This window comes from Galeopterus variegatus, unplaced genomic scaffold, assembly GCF_000696425.1.
Source record: "Galeopterus variegatus unplaced genomic scaffold, G_variegatus-3.0.2 Scaffold1249, whole genome shotgun sequence".
Taxonomy (NCBI): Eukaryota; Metazoa; Chordata; class Mammalia; order Dermoptera; family Cynocephalidae; genus Galeopterus; species Galeopterus variegatus.
Window position 1 is genome coordinate 175504 of NW_007727360.1, and position 18661 is coordinate 194164.

Consider the following 18661-nt stretch of genomic DNA (forward strand, 5'->3'; position numbering starts at 1 on the left):
CCCAACACTGGCTCTACCGTGTTATCACCCTGAGACTTATGACTTCCCAGCCAAACCCTGGCTTTGTGACAATCTGAAGGCTCCTTTCATTTGCTCCCGTGTTTGTTGAGTCTCCAGAACATCCCTTTGGAGAACTAAGACGATGCTTTGTCATGCACAAGGATGAGTCTTCACTCATGCATCTGCTCAGCAAGGATTGACTGTGCATTTCCTCCATCCAGGCACCAAGCTGGATGTATTTAGAGGTGAAGGCCACAGGGCATCACCCACTAGAAAAAGGAGCAAACTCTCATTTGCCTAGTGCCTACTATTTGCCGGGCACAGCGCTCGGAGCTTTGTGTGCGTCATTTCATCTGCACAGCCGTCCTGTGACTGTTGTCCCCTCGTCAGAGAGGCTATGAGATTTCCTCAAGTTCATTTAGGTGGGAAGAGCCTACTATGTGCCAGCTGCTGTTCTAAGCTCTTTACATATATCGCCATATTTCATTGATTCTGTGACACACATCTTAACATCTGTGAAATCAGGAAGCATCCAGCAGTTGACATAGTTTGCCACCTAACTAGCTGTTCTTTCCTTCTCAGTGGCATATAAGGCAGCAATGTGCCTCACCACAGGGGCATCATAGATCTGATGGACCACCGTCTCTCTCAGACAGTGAGTGGCAGAGCCACAGTCCACAGCTGGGTCTGTCTGGCTTCAAGCACTTTCGCACTCACAGCCTCATGGGACAGTAGAGCTGAATGATGACTGCAGGGCTGAGACACCTCCCAGGCACCTCTCCACTTACCGAGCCACACAGCAAGGCCACCTGCCACAGTGCCCCAACCATCCATCAGTTTCCTCTGTTCCTCCTATACCCTCCTTCCTGTCAGGCCTGGCTGCTGGTCACCAGGTCACAAATGGTGGGGAGGAATCCAGCAATCACGCGCCCTGATATTTACCCAAAGGAGCTGAGAACTTGCACCCATACAAAAACCTGCGGCTGTCGTCATCATTGCCAAAACTTGGAGGCAACCAAAACGTCCTTCGGTGGGTGTACATCCACCAACAGACTATTACTCAGTGCTAAAAACCAAGCCATGGAAAGACCCAGAGGAAACGTAAATGCATCCTACTAAGTGAAAGAGCCAGTGTGAAAAGCTGCGTACCATATGGTTCCATCTATATGATGTTCTGGAAAAGGCAAAACTATGGAGTCAGTGAAAAGATTGGTGGTTGCCAGGGTTAGGGGGAGAGAGGGATGAACAGGTGTTCTGTACGATGCTGTCATTGGTGGATACACGTCACTGTGTGTTTGTCCAAACCCATAGATTGTGTAACTACGAGACTGAACCCTGATGTGAACTGTGGACATGGGTGATAATGACATGTTAGTGCAGGTTCATGGACTGTACCAAATGCACCACTCTGGAGGGGGATGTTGACAGTGGGGAGGCTGTGCATGCGTGGGGACAGGGGGTGTATATGGGAACTCTCTGTACCGTCCGATCATTTTGCTGTGACCTTAAAATGGCTGTTAAAAAAACAAAAGGTGTGGGCCGGCCCGGTGGCGCACTGGAGAGTGCGCCGCTTGGGAGTGCAGTGGCGCTCCCGCCGAGGGTTCGGATCCCATGTGGAGACCGGTTCCTGCTCACTGGCTGAGCGCGGTGCGGGCGCGACACTGAGGGTTGCGATCCTGTTGCCGGTCCCCTGTGCGGGCGCGACACCGAGGGTTGCGATCCCGTTACAGGTCAGTAAAAAAGACAAAAAGGAAAAAAAAAAGGTGAGAGAAGGAGGCTGGCAAAGGGCCGAGGTGACACGGCGTGACTTCTGGGGCTGAGGTCTTGGCATGGCCGTGGCCCCATCCCTCTCTTCCCTCCTGCTGGGGTAGAGGGGTGCCTGGGTGGTCCCCAGAGTGTCCAGTGCTGGTAGTGACAGTTGGCTGCTCCCGGCAGGTGGCATGGAGGCTGTGATGATCCGGCTGGTGAACGGCTCGGGGCCACACGAGGGCCGCGTGGAGGTGTTCCATGACCGGCGCTGGGGCACCGTGTGCGATGACGGCTGGGACAAGAAGGACGGGGACGTGGTGTGCCGCATGCTGGGCTTCCGCAGCGCTGAGGAGGTGTACCGGACAGCTCGCTTCGGCCAAGGTGAGGCAAAGGATGGGGGAGAGGGCCCGTGGAAGCTAGGACAGGTCTCCTCTCCAAAGCCCGAGTCACTTGACCGCCATTCTGCCAAGTGTCATTGGCCTCTCCCTGGATTCTTCCTGCAGTAGGAACTCACTGTCCCCCAAGTAAGCCTGTCATCTTCAGACAGATCTGATTGTTAGAAGCTCTTTCTTTCTCTGAATCTGAATCATGGCTTCGTCAGTTTCCCCTGCTGGCCCTCACTCTCAGTCCTGTGTCTCAGGCACAAGTCTAGCCCCTCTCCCACTGAACAGCTCCCCAGATGATTGTAACTTGCTCTCCTATCTCTCTCCTCTTTTTGTTATAATTTCACATTTATATCGCTCCCTGTGTGCCAGGCTACGTTACAAACATTCACTCATTTAATCTTGACAACACTCACTGTGATATACATGCAGATATCATCCCCCTTTTCCAAAGGAGAAAACAGAACCTCAGAGAGGTGGGGTAACTTACCCAAGGTCACACAGCTAGCAAATGGCAGACGCAAGCGGAGGCTGGGGAGGGTCTGTACTCTCAACCACGCTGCTGGCTGTCTCCGCCTCTCTGAGTCTTCTCTTCTCCAGGTGAATATCTCCAGATAATTCATCTTGTCCTTGTGTGACAAGATTGCACAAGCCATTGCCGTTCGGCTGCTTTCCTTTTGATGTGTGCACGCACATCCCCCTTCCCGCAGGCAGCACAAGAGACTTGAGGGAGGTACGCAGCCTCTTCTCAGGTGGGTGGTGGGTTTGAACCGTCTGTCCTTCCCAGCTCCAGTCTCCATTTACCCCCGGGTCTGTCTCTCCAGCTAGCTCTCTGTATGAGTCAGCTGGGGCTGATGTAACAGAAACCACAGGCTGGGTGCCTCAAACCACACACGTTTATTTCTCGGGTTCTGGAGGCTGGAAGTCCAAGATCAAGGACAGGCAGGTTTGGTTCTTTCTGAGGCATCCTCTGAGGCTTGTAGATGGCATCTGCTCCCTGCGTCCTCACAGGGTCGTCCCTCTGTACTTGCAGGTGCAGGTTCCTGATGTCTCTTCCTCTTCTTATGAGGACACCAGGTAGAATTAGTATCCACCCACATGAACTCACTTTATCTCAATCACCTCTTTACAGGCCCCATCTCCAAATACAGTCACATTCTGAGGTACTGGGGGTCAGGCTTCAACTTATGAACTTTGGAGGGACAAATGCAGCCCATAACACTCTGTATACCTTGACATGCTTACTATGGCCACTGTCTATGTCCATTTGGGCTGTTATAACAAAATGCCTTAGACTGGGTGGTCTATAAGCAACAGAAATTTATTGCTCACAGTTCTGGAGTCTGGAAGCTCAAGATCAAGATGCCGGCAGATTCTGTATCTGGTGAGGGCCTCTTCCTAGTTATAGACAGTGCTTGTGTGTTGCACATGGCAGAAGGGGCCAGGGAGCTCTCTGGGGTCTCTCGTAAGAGCACTAATTCCATTCATGAGGGCTCCACCCTCATGGCCCAATCACCTCCCAGAGGCCCCACCTCCTAACACCATCACATTGGGGATTAGGTGGGGTTTTTTTACTTTTTCTTTTCTTTTCTTTTTTTTTTTTTTTTTGGTGGCTGGCCAGTATAGGGATCTGAGCCCTTGCCCTTAGTGTTATGGGATTAGGTTTTCAATATATGAATTTTGGGGGGACACATTCAGTCTATTGCAGCCACCACCCAAACTGATATGAAGATCTGTACCCAGATGCAGGGAGCACGTATTCCACACCCACCAAATGACATGTGCTGAACCCACACACACCCCACGCTACCACATACATTCTCACACTCAAATACACAAATTCACACTCATGCGCCTTCTCCTCCGTCAGACCTTGAACATAGAGAAAACTATGTTGACTCCAAACTAAAACAATGGCCCCACATTCATAAACCCGGTATTCCCCACACATACATAATAGTGATCTGCCCCTTGGCCATGGGGTCTTGGGTGTGTCCCTTCTCTGCCTGGGGTCTTGGTGTCTTGTCTGTAACTTCGGGGCCTTGCAGACTCTGGGATATGCCTTCCAGCCTAGTCCCTAGGGTTTTAAGGTGCTGCTGTCACCTGTCCAGAGGACCTGTGTGCTGGCAGATGGGGTAAGGATTTGGGCTGATGCTCTCACGCTGTATTGCCAGGTCCCCCGGTGACCTGTGGACACAGCTACCCTCTGCAGGAGCTCCTTTCCTCCTGGGGTGGAGCCGGTGTGCCTGCTGTCTTGCCAAGGCCATGGCTGTCCAACCCCCTGTGCTAAATGGCTACAGGGACCCAGAATGGAGCCAGGTCCCATCCAGACTGGCCATCGGACCCCCTCCTCATAGCCACGTCCCTCTGCATCCCCAGCACAGGCTGCACAGTTCTTGCTCAGAATCTCTTATTCCCCAGTCTCATTGGCGGAAAGTGACTCTTGGTGACGTCTTCTGGTACAGCTGGCAGGGAGTGGCCGGTGGACTCCCACACATCCCGGCCCCTCTTCTTAAAAGCCAGAGTACAGGGAGTACAAAGGGGGCCAGTACTATGGAGGGCAGCCCCCCGGGACAGAGCCGTTTCCTCCCACCTGAAGCTCTGGGCTGGATTCCAGCTTGTTTTCTTCCAGAAAAACCACCGCAACCGCTTATAAGAGGAAGAAAAGGAACAGTCCTCGTGGGAGCCCAAAATGAAAGGAGTCCAAGCAAAACCGTTTTAGAAAAAAAATCATAAGCTCTTTTCAAGAAGCCAAGATAGGTAGTTTGAAGGCCATGGGCAGCTGGTGAAAAGGTGGCCCAGCCTGAGCCCCGTGGGCCAGTGGTGCTGTGGGTCGGTGGCCACTTGCCTCCCCCGACTCTCAGGTGGCAGGACATGTGTCGGGAAGCTCTCATCTTGCCGCTGCTTCTTCAGAGCAGTCGTTGGGTGCTGGACTTGCTTCCAGAGATGTCTCAGATGTGCACTATGTCCCCATCGTGGTCTGATGACTGATCCACGTGCTAGTCAGGACCGTTACAGGTGGGCAAGCCAGGTGTCATTCCTGGGTGCATGGAGGGAAGCTGAGGCCTGGGCAGGCAGGGCCTGACACAGCCGAGGCACGTCTGGTGCCCCTTCTGCTAGCCCAGGCCACTCTCCCGCCACCTCCTCTTTCCACGAGCAGCCTCTGGGCACCTCCTGGGCCAGGGCACAGAGCTGAGCATGCCCACTCCCAGCCGTAGCCTGTTTGGTCTGGAGGGGATTCTCAGTGGTGTGGTGGCAGCGGTGGAGCAGGGGAACAGGGCCAAGGAAAAGGTCTCTCCACAGCCTCCCACCCACTGGTGCCCTGACTTACTCCCAGTTCACCCCGCTTCAGCCTCACGGAGCCCCCAGGCCCTTGGCCCCTTGTGGTCTCTGTTTTCATCAGCCCCTCTGATGTGCTCCTCCCCTGCCAGCTGGGATCGCAGCTGTCCCTCCCCCGCCCTCACCAGGACCCTCTAAGCTCCCCTGCTGACCTGCCCTGCACACATTTCCTTCCCACCGAGTCCTCTACCTCCCCACCTTGGTCCACTGCACCCCCAGCTCAGTCAGACCCCATCCACACCAGAACCCCGCGGCACCTCCTCCCCGTGACCCACCCCATCCCCTTATCTGATTGGTCCCCACGTCCTGCAGATCCCACCAGTGTCTGCCTCTCTGGTGTCTCTTGAACCCATGCCCACTCCCTCACCCTAGGAGCTCAGGCTCTGGGGTCAAGCCACCCACACTGGAATCCCACATCTGCTACTTACTGGCCGGTGACCTTGAGCAGATTTCTTCACCTCTGTGAGCTGTAGTTCCTCCACTTTGTAAGGGACATTGCAAACGTTAAAGGAGATCACACATGTCGAGCAGTTGGAGTGGTATGTGTTACGTGCTGTGTGTTGGGTGCAGGTGGGCGTCGGTGGTAGAGGACATGGCAGTAGCTGCAGTCCTCCGGGAGCGACTTCCCCACGGCTGCCGCACCCCTGCAGGCCAGCTCCTGGGGCCTTCCTCCCTGTGGCTGCCAGGGGTCTTCCGAAGATGAGTGCCTGCTCTTGTCCCTCCCTGCCTGTCCTCAGGGGGTCGTTGCTCTCAGGCTCACATATGATTTCCTCAGCTTAGCACCCAGGGCCTCCTGTCTCCACCTCCTGTCCCCCCACCCAGTCGTGCTGGTCACCTTCAGTGGTTCTCAGAGCGTGTGTGATGCCCGTCATGCTGCCGTGTCTCCTCGGTGCTGCTCCTCCTGTCTGGAAGGCCTTTCCCTCCTTCCTGCTCAGCTTTTAATGTCAGCTGAATTGTCGTCTCCTGAGGGAAGCTTCTCTGGCTCCTTCCACCCCCCAACCCCCATGATGTAAATACCTCTATTCTGTGCCATTTTTATATCTTTGTCATAGCACCTCTCATGACCTCCCAATCTAGGATCTTCAGTGTATGTGAACATCTTGAGGGATTTGCCTTTATAGTTCCAAAACCCAGAACTGTGCCTGGGATGTAGTAGATACTGGATAAATGCAGGAGGGAAGGAGGGAGGGAGCAAGAAGGAAGGAAGGAAGGAATCTAGTGCCTGCCTGACCTGAGCCCTCCCCAGTAAGACGTCCCCAGTCCCTGGCAGTTCTCTCAGTGGTCTGGCACCATAGAGTTTTTCCTGGGCATGGCTTAGTAATCAAATTACCTGTTTCCCTGGGGAAAAGCAAGGAAGACCCAAATGGGAGATCCTTGAAGATGCTTTAAATTTTAAATTGGCCCAGGAGGCCTTGGAGAAGACGGCAGCAGGGTGAGTTCTGGGTGCGGTCTGGGAGGACAGGGGAGCGGGGAGCCAGTGCAGCTGGGAGTAGCCTCGGACCAGCAGGGAGATCTCCCTGTGAGACAGACGACCAGGAGAGGAGGCCGGGACAGTGCAAATCAGACAGATTTGTAGGAGGAAATGGATGGATGGAATTGGGAGTGTTTGCTCATTAGATTGTTATTACCCTTTTTTGCCCTTTTTTCTGAGGTAAGATTCAAATACTGAGAGATGGCTTAGTGCAAGGCACAGCTCTGTAAAGGGCAGGACAGCAAATCTTTTCAGTTTTGTGGGCCCGGTGGTCTCTGTCACAACAACTCAGTTCTGCAGTTGTAGCATGAAAGCAACTGTAGATAATACCAAATCAAACAGGTGGCCCTGTGTTTCAATAAAACTTTATTTACAAAAACTGGCCCCCAGTTTTGCCACCCCGTGGCTTAGTGGTTTGTGCTGCAGGCTGTGGTTATATAAGGAGCAAGGACTAAACTGATTGGGCCATAGGCCTGAGTCATGGTCTCTTCTTAATAGTTTTGGGACCAAGGACAATTCACTTAAAATTTCTGGGTCCTCAGTTTTCCTCTTTCTTAAATGGCTGTTGAATAGCTGTCCTGCCAACCTCTGTGTGAAGCTCCAATGGAAGCCTGCAGGATTCAGTGTGATTTATTCCATTATTAACACTGCTCTAAATAGACACATACGAACTCAGACATCAGCTCCTTGAGGCAGAGATTTTCTGTTCTTGTTGTTTTGCCTTCTTTTGCTCATCCATGTATTCTAAACACCCAGAATAGTCCTGAGCACACAGTAGGCCCTCAATTATTTCTCAAATAAATGAATGATAAGGCTAAAATAAAATCCCCACTCACTCGTCCAAGCAGCCCCGCCTTCAAACAGGCCCTGGTGCTGTAAGTTTCGGACAACCTGGGCTCTTGCCCATCTCACCTCCTTGGGATAAGATGGTCCCAGAGGCTTCATTCTGCCCATCTGTAAGACAGGGGGCATGGTACCAATCCTGCTCACCTGCTAGGGCTTTGTTGTGGAACTCAGCAGAGCTAACCAGTGTGGAAGCGCAGACAGACCTAACCTGGAACTTGGCTCTTGGACTCCATGTGCTGGTGACTCTCTTGGGGTCTTGCTACAGTGCGGGCTCTGAATTTCCACCAAGCTCCCAGGTGCCATTGGCGCCCTGGTTCTTGGCCCACACTCTGAGTAGCCGTAGGTCAGTTCTAACGATAAACCACAATGGGTACCTGGAGCTGACGGGGTTCCAGCCTCTGGTGCATGGTGTGAGGTGCAGAGATGGTTTTCTGGTTAACGACCCCTTCGATGATGCCCCAGACCGTTGCAACTGTACATACTCAGCGCTGCTCATTTAGTGACCCTATTCCCATTTTATTGGCCTGTTTATGACTGGACATCAGCCAGAACTCCCTGGCTAAACACCAGCTGGAGTCTGGAGTTGGGAGATCCGGTGTGTGCCTCGGGCTGGGTGACCTTGGGCCTGTTCTTATTGCTTCTTCATTTGCTTTGGGTGTGACTAATCCCACAGAGCTCTCGGGCCTGCTGCCTTTTCCTGGGTCATTTGTAAACCGATGTGTTTTCTGGGAGACGTTTAATCTGCGAGTTATTACTCTGCCTCAAAGGGCTTATTGTGTAAGAGCCACAGCTCTGCAGGCCAGGAAGAGGCTCTGGACAAGGGACACATCCAGGAGGGTGGCGGAAGGGGGCCTTGCCTCCCTGCTCCATCCCTGGATTCACTGTGTGACGATCCTGTGACAACAGATGCTGAAAATCTCCATGTAACAAAAATAGGCCTAAACCACTTAGTTCATGCAGTAGGTCTAGGTGGCAGTGAAATGGTTTAGGTGTTCCCTTGACATTCTCTGTGAAGGGATTTCACTGTTCGAGAGTGAATGATGGAGTTTAAGCCTTTAATAGTCCATCCTGACAATCCACTAAAAAAAAAAAGAGAGAGACTGTCCGGCTGCTGGAGATGGGCCGGGGAGGGGCTGTGGAGGGATGTGGTATGGTATTGCTCCTCCGGGCTGGGAGCTCGGAGGCTCTGGTAGATGGCAAAGCCCTTTCCAACTTGGGGACCTGTTGACTTGCTTGGGGTGACTCAGCCAGTAATGTTGGAACCCAGCTTATGACCTGTAACCTGTGCTTTTTAATGCCAGGTCAGAGAGCTAAGAGGTGAGTTTACTGGGGTGACCAGCCATCCCAGTTTGCCTGGAATTTATCCACTTTTACTACTGAAAGTCCCACAGCCAGGGAATCCCCTCCCAGTTTGAACGCTGAATTTGTCATTCGAGATGGCACTGAGGCTCGAATTGAGGCCTGTCTCATTGCAAAGCCCTGCTCCTGTTTCTCTCCCAGGGCTTCCCACACTGCAAGGCATAGCTGCTTCATTAAAATGCAGATTCTGGGGCCGGCCCCGTGGCTCACTCGGGAGAGTGCGGTGCTGACAACACCAAGGCCACGGGTTCGGATCCTATATAGGGATGGCCGGTTTGCTCACTGGGTGAGCGTGGTGCTGACACCACCAAGTCAAGGGTTAAGATCCCCTTACCGGTCATCTTTTAAAAAAAAAAAAAAATGCAGATTCTGGCTTAGTGCGGCCTGGGCAGACCTGAGGTCTGCATTTCTAACAGGCTTCGGGTGAGGCTGGTGCTGTGGGTCTAGGACCTCACTTTGAGGAATGAGGCTCTGAGCCACTGACTGCTTCGTGGGAGCCCTGGAGCTCATCCACCCTTCCAGAGGGCTCCCAAATGGGCTCTTGCCATCTGGGGCTGGGCACAGCCATCAGCCCAGACAGCCCACTGGAACCATGGGTGGTGGTCCCACCAGATCGTCCTTGGGAGCCCCGGGTGACTTCTGCGCAGCTCTCTCTCCCTCCACCGCCCCTTCTGACCCTAGACAAGCCCTCTCCACTCGCTCACAGAGGCTTGCTCAGCTGCCTTGTTTCCCTGCCGTTCACTGAGGGACCTCAGTGCCAAGTTTATGCCTTTCGGGACTCAGGTACAGTGCTGGGAGAGGCAGCTAAAGCCCCAAGGCATCCTGCATGGGCATCTGCAGACCAATAGCTTGGTCCCCTTGACAGCTGGGTGAGCAGGCTGTCTGCAGGTAAAACTGTCAAATAAATTGTCTTAGGGACATTTTATTTGGAAACTGACCTCATTACTTAGGGTTTAGGAATGCTCCTGCATATCCTTAAATATACCGCTGGCTCTAATGTTAAATTCTGGGATCCCTTGCCATTCCGTAACCATTATTTTGGGCTCATAGAATGGGAACCTCAGAAGATCAGAAATAATGTTGGTACTGATGCACTTGGCTCTGGGGCACTAGGGCAACCCAGGATCTGTCTGACATTGTCCCTCTGATTCAGCCCTGCCTGACTCTCATCAGCAAAGGCTGCAAGCTGTCATGCCCAAAAGCTGTGTGCTGTCTCTTATAAAGTATGGGCCTGGGAGGTTTGAGTTCAGACTCTACCACTAACAAGCTAAGGGATCTTGCACCAATCACTCTTTGAACCTCAGGTTTCCCATCTATAAAATGGGTCTATTACTACCTGCCTCATGGCACCATGGTGAGGACTGAGACAGAGAAGATACTCATAAACCCCACCAATATCACCATCAATTACTGTGATTCTGCTCTCAGGAAACTGAGCCTAATGAATAAGTGTGAGATCTCGGTGGGGTGGAGAGGGTAGGAGGAAGTCACCAGATTTGAAAAGTTCCTGTCGAGCCAGGGCCACCCTGGTCAAGGGCAGATAGGTTCAGCTCTGTCTTCTCCTTCCGGCCCTCCTGCATGTCTGCTAAGAAACTGTGTTGACCTGTCTCCACAGGCACAGGGAGGATCTGGATGGATGACGTTGCCTGCAAGGGCACAGAGGACACCATCTTCCACTGCAGCTTCTCCAAGTGGGGGGTGACAAACTGTGGACATGCCGAGGATGCCGGGCTGACGTGCAACAGACACTGAGAGTGGGCACAGCCCGAGGTCAGGGCCCCGCCTCCAGCTACCTTCATGTATTCCTGGGGTGGGGGTATCGCGCAGGGCTACCCTGACCACACTGTGCCCTGCCCACTCCAGCACACCCAGCCCCCAGACCTCTAGTCCAGGACCATGGTGGCCTGTGGTCGTTCTCCTCTTGGGTGTCTGCTCCAAAGGAATCTGCTGCCTGCCTGTCCCTTCCAACAGGGCTCCTGCGTGAGGAGCTCGAGTCAGCTGAATCACCAGCCTGCCCAGACTTCTGAGCACCGCACATTGGGCCTCTGTGTCCGTGTTCCCTCCCATCTGTTAGTTACAGACAAATGCTGAGAATATGTCAGAGAAGACAAATGCCGCAGTGGAGACAGGAGGGATGGCGGATCGTTTACTCTTCCGATGATTTCCAAACCTCAGTTAGGCCATAGTTTCAACATCGTCCTCCCCAGCAATGAGTGGGGACCTCTTTCCTCCTTCCTCTGCCTCGGTGCACCATTCTTTAGTTTGGGCAAGTGAAAGAGGAGAAGCCAGCGGTAGGGGCTGCAAGTCACCTGCAGGAATCCAGCTGGATTTGGAGACGAGGAGTGAAACTGACATTTACTGAATGACTACCATGGCGTGCTAAATAGTGTCTTGGGAGCGAGATTCATTTATCTGCTGTGTGGCATTGGTATAAGGCATGTCAGTCAGGGTAAGACCTTACCTCCAGGTGGCACTCAGCTGGCCCATCCACCTGGCCTATGAGTCAGAAGACTGAGAATGCCTGAGACCATGTTTCCACCTGAACCTCAGTGTGTCTTTGCTGCACCTGAGCAAGAGCTCAGGTGTGAGACACATGTGATCAGAAGGTTGCATATTCCAAAACCCACAGTGTGGGAGCGCATGGTCAGGCGAGATAGGTTTCCAGGTCTGCCATCCAGGTAGGATAACTGCTGTGGAGCATGACAGGAGACTGTCTGTGTTTACCTGAGTCTGACACTCAGTCATCAGGCACTCAGGGCTTAAGCCAAGTCACCTGTTTCTTGGAGCTGTGTGGAGGTGATGATAATTGCCCCTTCCTGGACTTTTCAGGTGTGATACTCTGGTCCGGAAAACACAAGTCCTGATGCATCCTACAGGGGTGGAAGGAAGTGAGGATTCCCCATAACTTCTAGGGGTTTTAAGCGACCATGGGCCTCTGCAGGTTTAGAGTCTACACCCCCTCCTAGTGACAGGGAGGTCATATTCTGCTTTTTACACAAGGAGGAGGTCAAACTGGGCCGTATATGTGTTCTAGAACTAGGGAGCTACATAGTAGTGAGTGAGCACAGACCCCCCTCACTTCGGGGAATCACAAACTCACAGTCAGGCCTTGGATACGTGATCACATGGGGTGAGCATCGGCCTGCCTGGGGAACATGAGACCCGGGCCCCTCCCCGTGCAGGACCAGCAGAGTTCCGGGCTGACAAAGCTAATCCGTGCCCTTGGACATTCTATGCTTACAATATGCTTGTTACTTATTAATGTCCTAATGTCAGAGACTCTCCTGACCAACTGCTATGTTTACATGACACGCATGTATTCATGCATCTTTTCCCAGAGCCAATATACGTATGCATATATAAACATAGCACTCTTTACTGCATAACTCAGCACATTGCACGGTTTTCATTAAAAAAAAATACTAAAGGTGGAAAGATGTCACATTGAGTTTTTTTTTTTTTAAGATAAAAAAATCTTGGTTCTAACGAAGAGTGTAGTTTACCCCACCGATGAAGACCCACATAATTTTCTTACTTGGTCTTCATTTGGGAAAACACAGGTCTTGTTTTGCATCAAATGAAAACATTGTTGAAAAGCATTTGAACCTTGATAAAAGTCTGCTAGTTTACATACCTTCTTAAGAGGACATGGACGTGACCATGGGCCTGTATTTCAGGGACTAAGTGAAATTAGGCCTGGCCTAAAATACATCAGACCTTTTGTAAGAAAGAATTTCAATAAAGCAAAAAACACATCACTGACAAGCTTTATCATCACGTTCTTTCGCATGAAAACCCAGTGCGTGTGGGGAGGGCTGGTGGAGTCAGTGGTCTGGTCACTTTTCAGGAGGGATTGGCAGCATGGGTGGCTTATGACAGCTGCCTTCATACTTCCAGAAGGCAGTCAACACAGTCTAGACCGAGAACGTGCTGAAATGTGATGCCTCGAGTCACAGTAGTCACGGCCCGTCTTACGAGAGAATTGCTTCTGTGTTCAACAGAGAACACCTGTCTATTTCTGCACACCTCCATGGCTCTCACTTGGGGTTCCCCTCCCTGTACCTAGGCCCCTTATCTCAGGGATCACAGTCTTGAGCTACCTACTGTCCAGGGTCTGAAATGACATGTTTTGAGTATTTTGGACAATTTCCTGGTTATGTCATAGGGAGGGTAATTCTGGAAAGTGCTCTCTCATGGCTGGAAGTAGAAGTCCTCCCAGTGGGTATTTTCTAGTTGAAGAGGATCCTGAGGGAAGAGTCTTCCACATTCACACAAAATACAACGTGAGGGTTTGGCAGAGACCAGACCCGGGAAAGGACTGTCTGGGTGGGGAGGGTGACTGAACATGCAGAGGCTGCCCCGAGCATTCTCTCACGGCCCCCACCACGGCCCTCGCCCACCAGACTCCTTCCAGACGCCAGCCTAGGGCTCCTGCTGCATTCTCCTTAGCATGGGCAGAGTTAAGCTATGAATGAGCAACAAGGAAATCATTTCAGAAAAATACAATCGGCTTTAAAAAAGACGAGCGTCCACAGTGGAATCTCAGACCCTTCAATAACTGGCTCCTCCCCAATTCCCTGACCTCTCAGCTCCTGCCTACGTCCACGCAGAGGGGTTTCTCATTTCCCATCTGTGTTCTCAACAGATAGAAGAGAAAGCACCAACTCTGCTGCTGCCTGAGTGCCACTCGCTGAGATGTGGCCTGGGGTCTGAGGGACAGACCGGTTACTTGTAAAATTGACAGATCCAGATCAGTTTTTTTTGTTGTTTTTTGGTTTTTGGTAGCTGGCTGCCAGTATGGGGATCCGAGCCCTTGACCTTGGTCAGATCAGTTTTAATGGATGCAATGAGTTACTTTCTTTCCCTGTGGAAACCCATGCCCCACCCACATGGGAGTGGTTTGGACAAGGTTCTTTGCCGTCATTCGTTTGTGTGTTCACTTGATATGTGTTTATTGAGTGTCTAGCATGAGCAAGGCACCTACAGATACAGGAGATAGAGGGATGGAGCAGACTGGTCAGTCCTGCCCTTGTGGAACTTTGCATTCTAACTCTTACCTTTTGACAGGCATTTAGTATGACATCCTCCACACAAGAACAATAATGTGCAACTGGAGGAAATACACAGGTGAAGGGGACAGTGATTGCTTGCCAGGCTACTTATGCAAGACACAAATAGCTCATTGTTAAAACAAACAGACAAACAAACACACCATCTTTATTGCTAATGAGTTAACAATAACCCAGGTGGCTCTGGTTATACAAATAATCAACAATACAAGATGGAGATGATTGAACACTAAGAACACAAACCCATCACTGTGGTTTGAATGTCCTCCACAAGCTCACTGAAGCTTGGTCCTCATTGCAACAGTGTTAAGAGGGGGGCAATCAGACTATGGTGTTTGGAAGGTGGAGCCTTTGAGAGATGATTGGATTGTGAGGATTGTCCATTTACAGATTGATGGGTTAGCAGTTGGATGGGGCATCGGGGAGTAGACTGGAGGCTTTATAAGGAGAGCAAGTGAGCACGTGGAAGTGCTCTGGCCCTCGCCATGTGATGCTCTGTGTTGCCAGGGACTCTGTAGAGAGTCTCCACCAAGAAGGCCCTCACCAGATGTGCCCCCTGGACTTTGGACTTCCCAGCTTCCCAAACTGTAAGAAATAAATTCCCTTTCTTTAAAAACTATCCAGTTTCAGGTATTCTGTTATCAGTGACAGAAAATGAACTAATACACCCATTCATTCAAATATTAGTAGATAAGCTACTGTGGTAGAAGCAATAGTCACTTTCCTTGAATATTTACCATGTAGTAGCTCTAAGAGCTTTACAAGAATGGATTCCCTTGAATCTGTTCTAATCATCCCAGTTCTAAACAGAAGACTCAGGCAGTGAGAGGATCACCCGGCAAAGGGAGAAGGTAGGACTTGAATCCAAGAAACCTTAAGCACTGCACTCTATGCAGCCTAACCAACAACACTGCCAGAATTCTGAAAAGCCAAGTCAGAGTAGGTGGAGGTGAACATCTAAGATCAGTCATGTTAGAACAGAAAACATTTGAGCCCTTGAATCCTGTTAACACGCCTACAGAAATGACCAGCTCTACGTTTAATTACCTACATTCAAATGACCCCCCACACCACCTCTAGAGAGTGAGCCCACAGCACGCCCTTTAATTAGCACCAACCAAGACCACAGACTTCCTATGATCCCCAATAAACTCTCAAAATAGACTGATGACTCCTCCTCCTTGGCCAATCCTGGAAGGTCTAGATTATTGCAGCATTTAAAGGAGTCAAGGGACTAGTCCGATCAAGATGGCAGAAGAGACAGTATCCAGTGTCACCCTCTCCCACAATCAACAAATTTGCAACTATTAAAAAGCAACAACTGCCAAGTGGGGGCTGCTAGAGCTCAGGGGAAAAGGAGGAGAGGCTACGGAGTTCATGAAGACAGGAAAAGCCATGATGAGAGAAAGAACCTCTCCCACCATTTCAAGCTCTGGCCACTTCAAGCCTGGCCCTGGTGAGCACACGGAGCAGGAGCTAGCAAAAGCCACAGCTGTGCCCTTCGTATGAAGTTGCCTGGAGTCTGCTGGGGAGAAGAGGGCCTGGTGGCCCCCAAGCCAGCAAGACCACTAACAGGATTCCCATGTGAGGGGCCACAGACAACTGAAAGAAGGAGCAACTCAGAGGCCAGTGAGTCATCTCAAGGGACCAGCATGCGGCCTGACCCATGGGAAACATCTGGAGTGTGGGGTTGGGGGAGCCACCAGGGGAACTTTGGGGCACAGCATGGTCAGCTGATCTGCCCTCCAGTCAGCACAGGCCCACTCCGTATAGACTGGTCAGGAATATAGAACTGTAGGGGCTGCAGTTTGCTGAAAAGACTCAGGCTCAGACCAGAGTTTCCACAAAACCCAGGTGTACCAGACCTCACAAGTCATGGAAATGCTTAAAAGGTCAACAATTAAAACCAGAGCTGCACTAAAAGCTTTCCCCAGGGAATCAGTGGCAAAACAGCAACTTAGCTCAACCACAGGGCTCCAGTGCTGGTCCCCACAGGAAGTTCCCCCATTTTAGAAGCCAGCAAAGGATAACAAATTAGTTCCAGTGCAGAGTTTAAGTGGTGGGAACAGCAAATAATCCAACACAGAACTGAAAGAAAAAACAAAAAACCCACAGATCAGAGACAAAGTTCTGATATTAACCAGTAAAGGTCTAACACCACCAAAGAAACACCTATAAAACCTAAAAGGACTGGAAGCTCCCCAGGCTCCCAAGCTGGGGCTGTGGGGGCCAAGGACCTCAGCCATGCCCCCCTGACATCAGCATCCAGCCCAGCAATGATCACCAGGCCTCTGACAGAAGTGCCCCAGGCTTCCAGGCCAGAGTGGGGGGTGCTGAGGGCCTCAGCCACACCCCCTGATGTCCATATCCAGCCCAGTGACAACCACCAAGCTGCTGCCAGAAGCACCCTGGGCTCCTGTGCTGGGGCAGTTGGAGGCTGAGGACCTCAGCCATGCCCCTCCAATGTCCACATCCAGCCCAGTGGAGACCACTGAGCTGCCACTGGAAGCACCCCAGGCTCCCAGGGTGGGGGTGGGGCCAAGGGCTTCAGCTATGCCCCCCCCCCCCCCCCGCGGCCCCCCCCCCGCCCGGTGGAGCCCACTGCGCTGCCACTGGAAGCACCCCAGGCTCCCAGGGTGGGGGTGGGGCCAAGGGCTTCAGCTATCCCCCCCCCCCAAGTCTGCATCTAGCCTAGCCATGACTGAACCACCATTGCAGCCCCCTGGGCTCCCCTGACAGAATGAAGGGGTTGATATGGGCCTCAATCACGTACCCCCGTCCTCTTCCTCCCATCCTATCCTCCTCCCCCTTCCCCTCTCCCCTCCCCCAACTGCTCTGCAACATCTTGGAAGGTAAAAAATTTAATAATAATAAATTAATTTAAAAAAAACAAAGGAGTCAGGGAAAAATAAAGCTGTGGAATTTCTATGATTTGTTCACCTACTACATCATCGAAGGAGCCTATCCATGATCCAAAAGACTTTGGGTTTCTTCTCCTTCCCATATTACTCAGCACCTCTGGTCTTTCTGAAATTATTCCTAAAATCTTCTCTCTTGGCAAAGAATTCCAAACCAAACTATTTTCATGTATAATTTCTTCCCTCTTTCAAACCCTTTGACGTATTTATTTGTCTATTCTTGAATCACAAATCAGACTGAGGAGGAAGTTGTTTGATATTTGGGGCTGTATAACTTTATGCAAAGAAGAATGTCCAGCAGGTGCCACCACAACACGTGCTGATCCTGGCAAATGGAGGAACTTTTCCTGGATCAAGATTAAGAGTCATTTACTGTTTACACTGAACTTACTTCCTGACTTATCTAGTTTTAATCAGACAAATATCTTATTCCTTCCATGTGTTTCTGAGCCATAGTTATGCATGAACTAGAAAACCAGAAAGTTAAAAAACTTATCTGACAGGTCAATCTTGTTTTGGGGGGGGGCGGGGGTCAGTTGGCTGGTACAGGGATCCAAACCCTTGACCTTGGTGTTACCAGCACCATGCTCTACCAAGTGAGCTAACTGGCCAGCCCCCAGTAGTACCTTCTGATGGCAAGATTTCTCCATCAAAGAAAAAACATTTTGAGTATGTCATTTTGGTGGTTGTTCCATTACTTGATCCTTTAGACATTGTGCCTTCATTGAGGGTCACCTCCTATCAGGCAGCAACTGCCAATAGAAAATCCAGAACCACTAGTTCTAGTAATTGTTCATCCTAGTAAATGTAAAGCCAGAAGTCTTCATTAACAACAGTTCCACCTCATGACATTCACTCATTTTACTAGAATGATAACCATAACAGCCAAGTGCCTGCTTCTGTGTGTGTGTTATGATGCCCATTCAAATTTCAGACTTTTCTGAGGCCTGGATTAGAAGGTTCCATTGTAATTCCTTACTTCTTTTAGAGCCCAAAGTCCTGTGTGGATGGTCCTGGGGCATCAGACCAGCTTGGCATCCAAAGCCCTGTGCCACTTTGCAAAGAGTGGCAGTGGTCACTGTGAGCATCTGTGTCAGTTATTAAGTGATTGTCTCTCAGCCCCAAACCCATGCTGTGCTCAGCTTTGCAATACTTTCTGATGCTCTGCAAGTGCTGTTTCTGCTGTGGGGGCTCCCTGGCGGGCTCTACACATGGGCAGTGCTAGGCAGAAACTGTGAGTCTAGGGAGGGAGAGGGCTGGATGGCTGCTGTTTGCTGCCACAGAAGCAGGCTTTCCCTCTGTCATCTCTTCCTGTTTGCTTGAGGTTTCTGTGTCACCCCAGCGAGACGTCTTGCTTCCAGTCATTAAGGTTCCTTCCTGTAGCATCAGCTGGATCCAGCCTGCAGTTTTCCCAGCACTGGTAGAACCAGCCCTGCCACATCGTCTCAGCAGCACCCGCAGCTGCAGGACTGTGCGCCTCCTCAGAGGGTTGAGTTCCTGCTCTGCAGGGTTTCCTCTAAGTTTCTG

The 18661-nt window shown here is 51.2% G+C and overlaps 1 protein-coding gene across 2 annotated transcripts in view; it reads left to right on the forward strand.

Annotated features, from left to right (window-relative positions):
• The window catches only part of SCARA5 (scavenger receptor class A, member 5), a 109728-nt gene extending 96819 nt beyond the window's left edge, over positions 1-12909 (forward strand). For both annotated transcript variants that reach the window (XM_008575873.1, XM_008575874.1), the window contains exons 7-8: positions 1936-2130; positions 10763-12909. In XM_008575873.1, the coding sequence (XP_008574095.1) occupies positions 1936-2130; positions 10763-10899 (332 nt within the window). In that variant the 3' untranslated portion in view covers positions 10900-12909. The remainder of the gene's footprint in view (positions 1-1935; positions 2131-10762) is intronic.
• The last annotated feature ends 5752 nt before the right edge of the window (positions 12910-18661 follow it).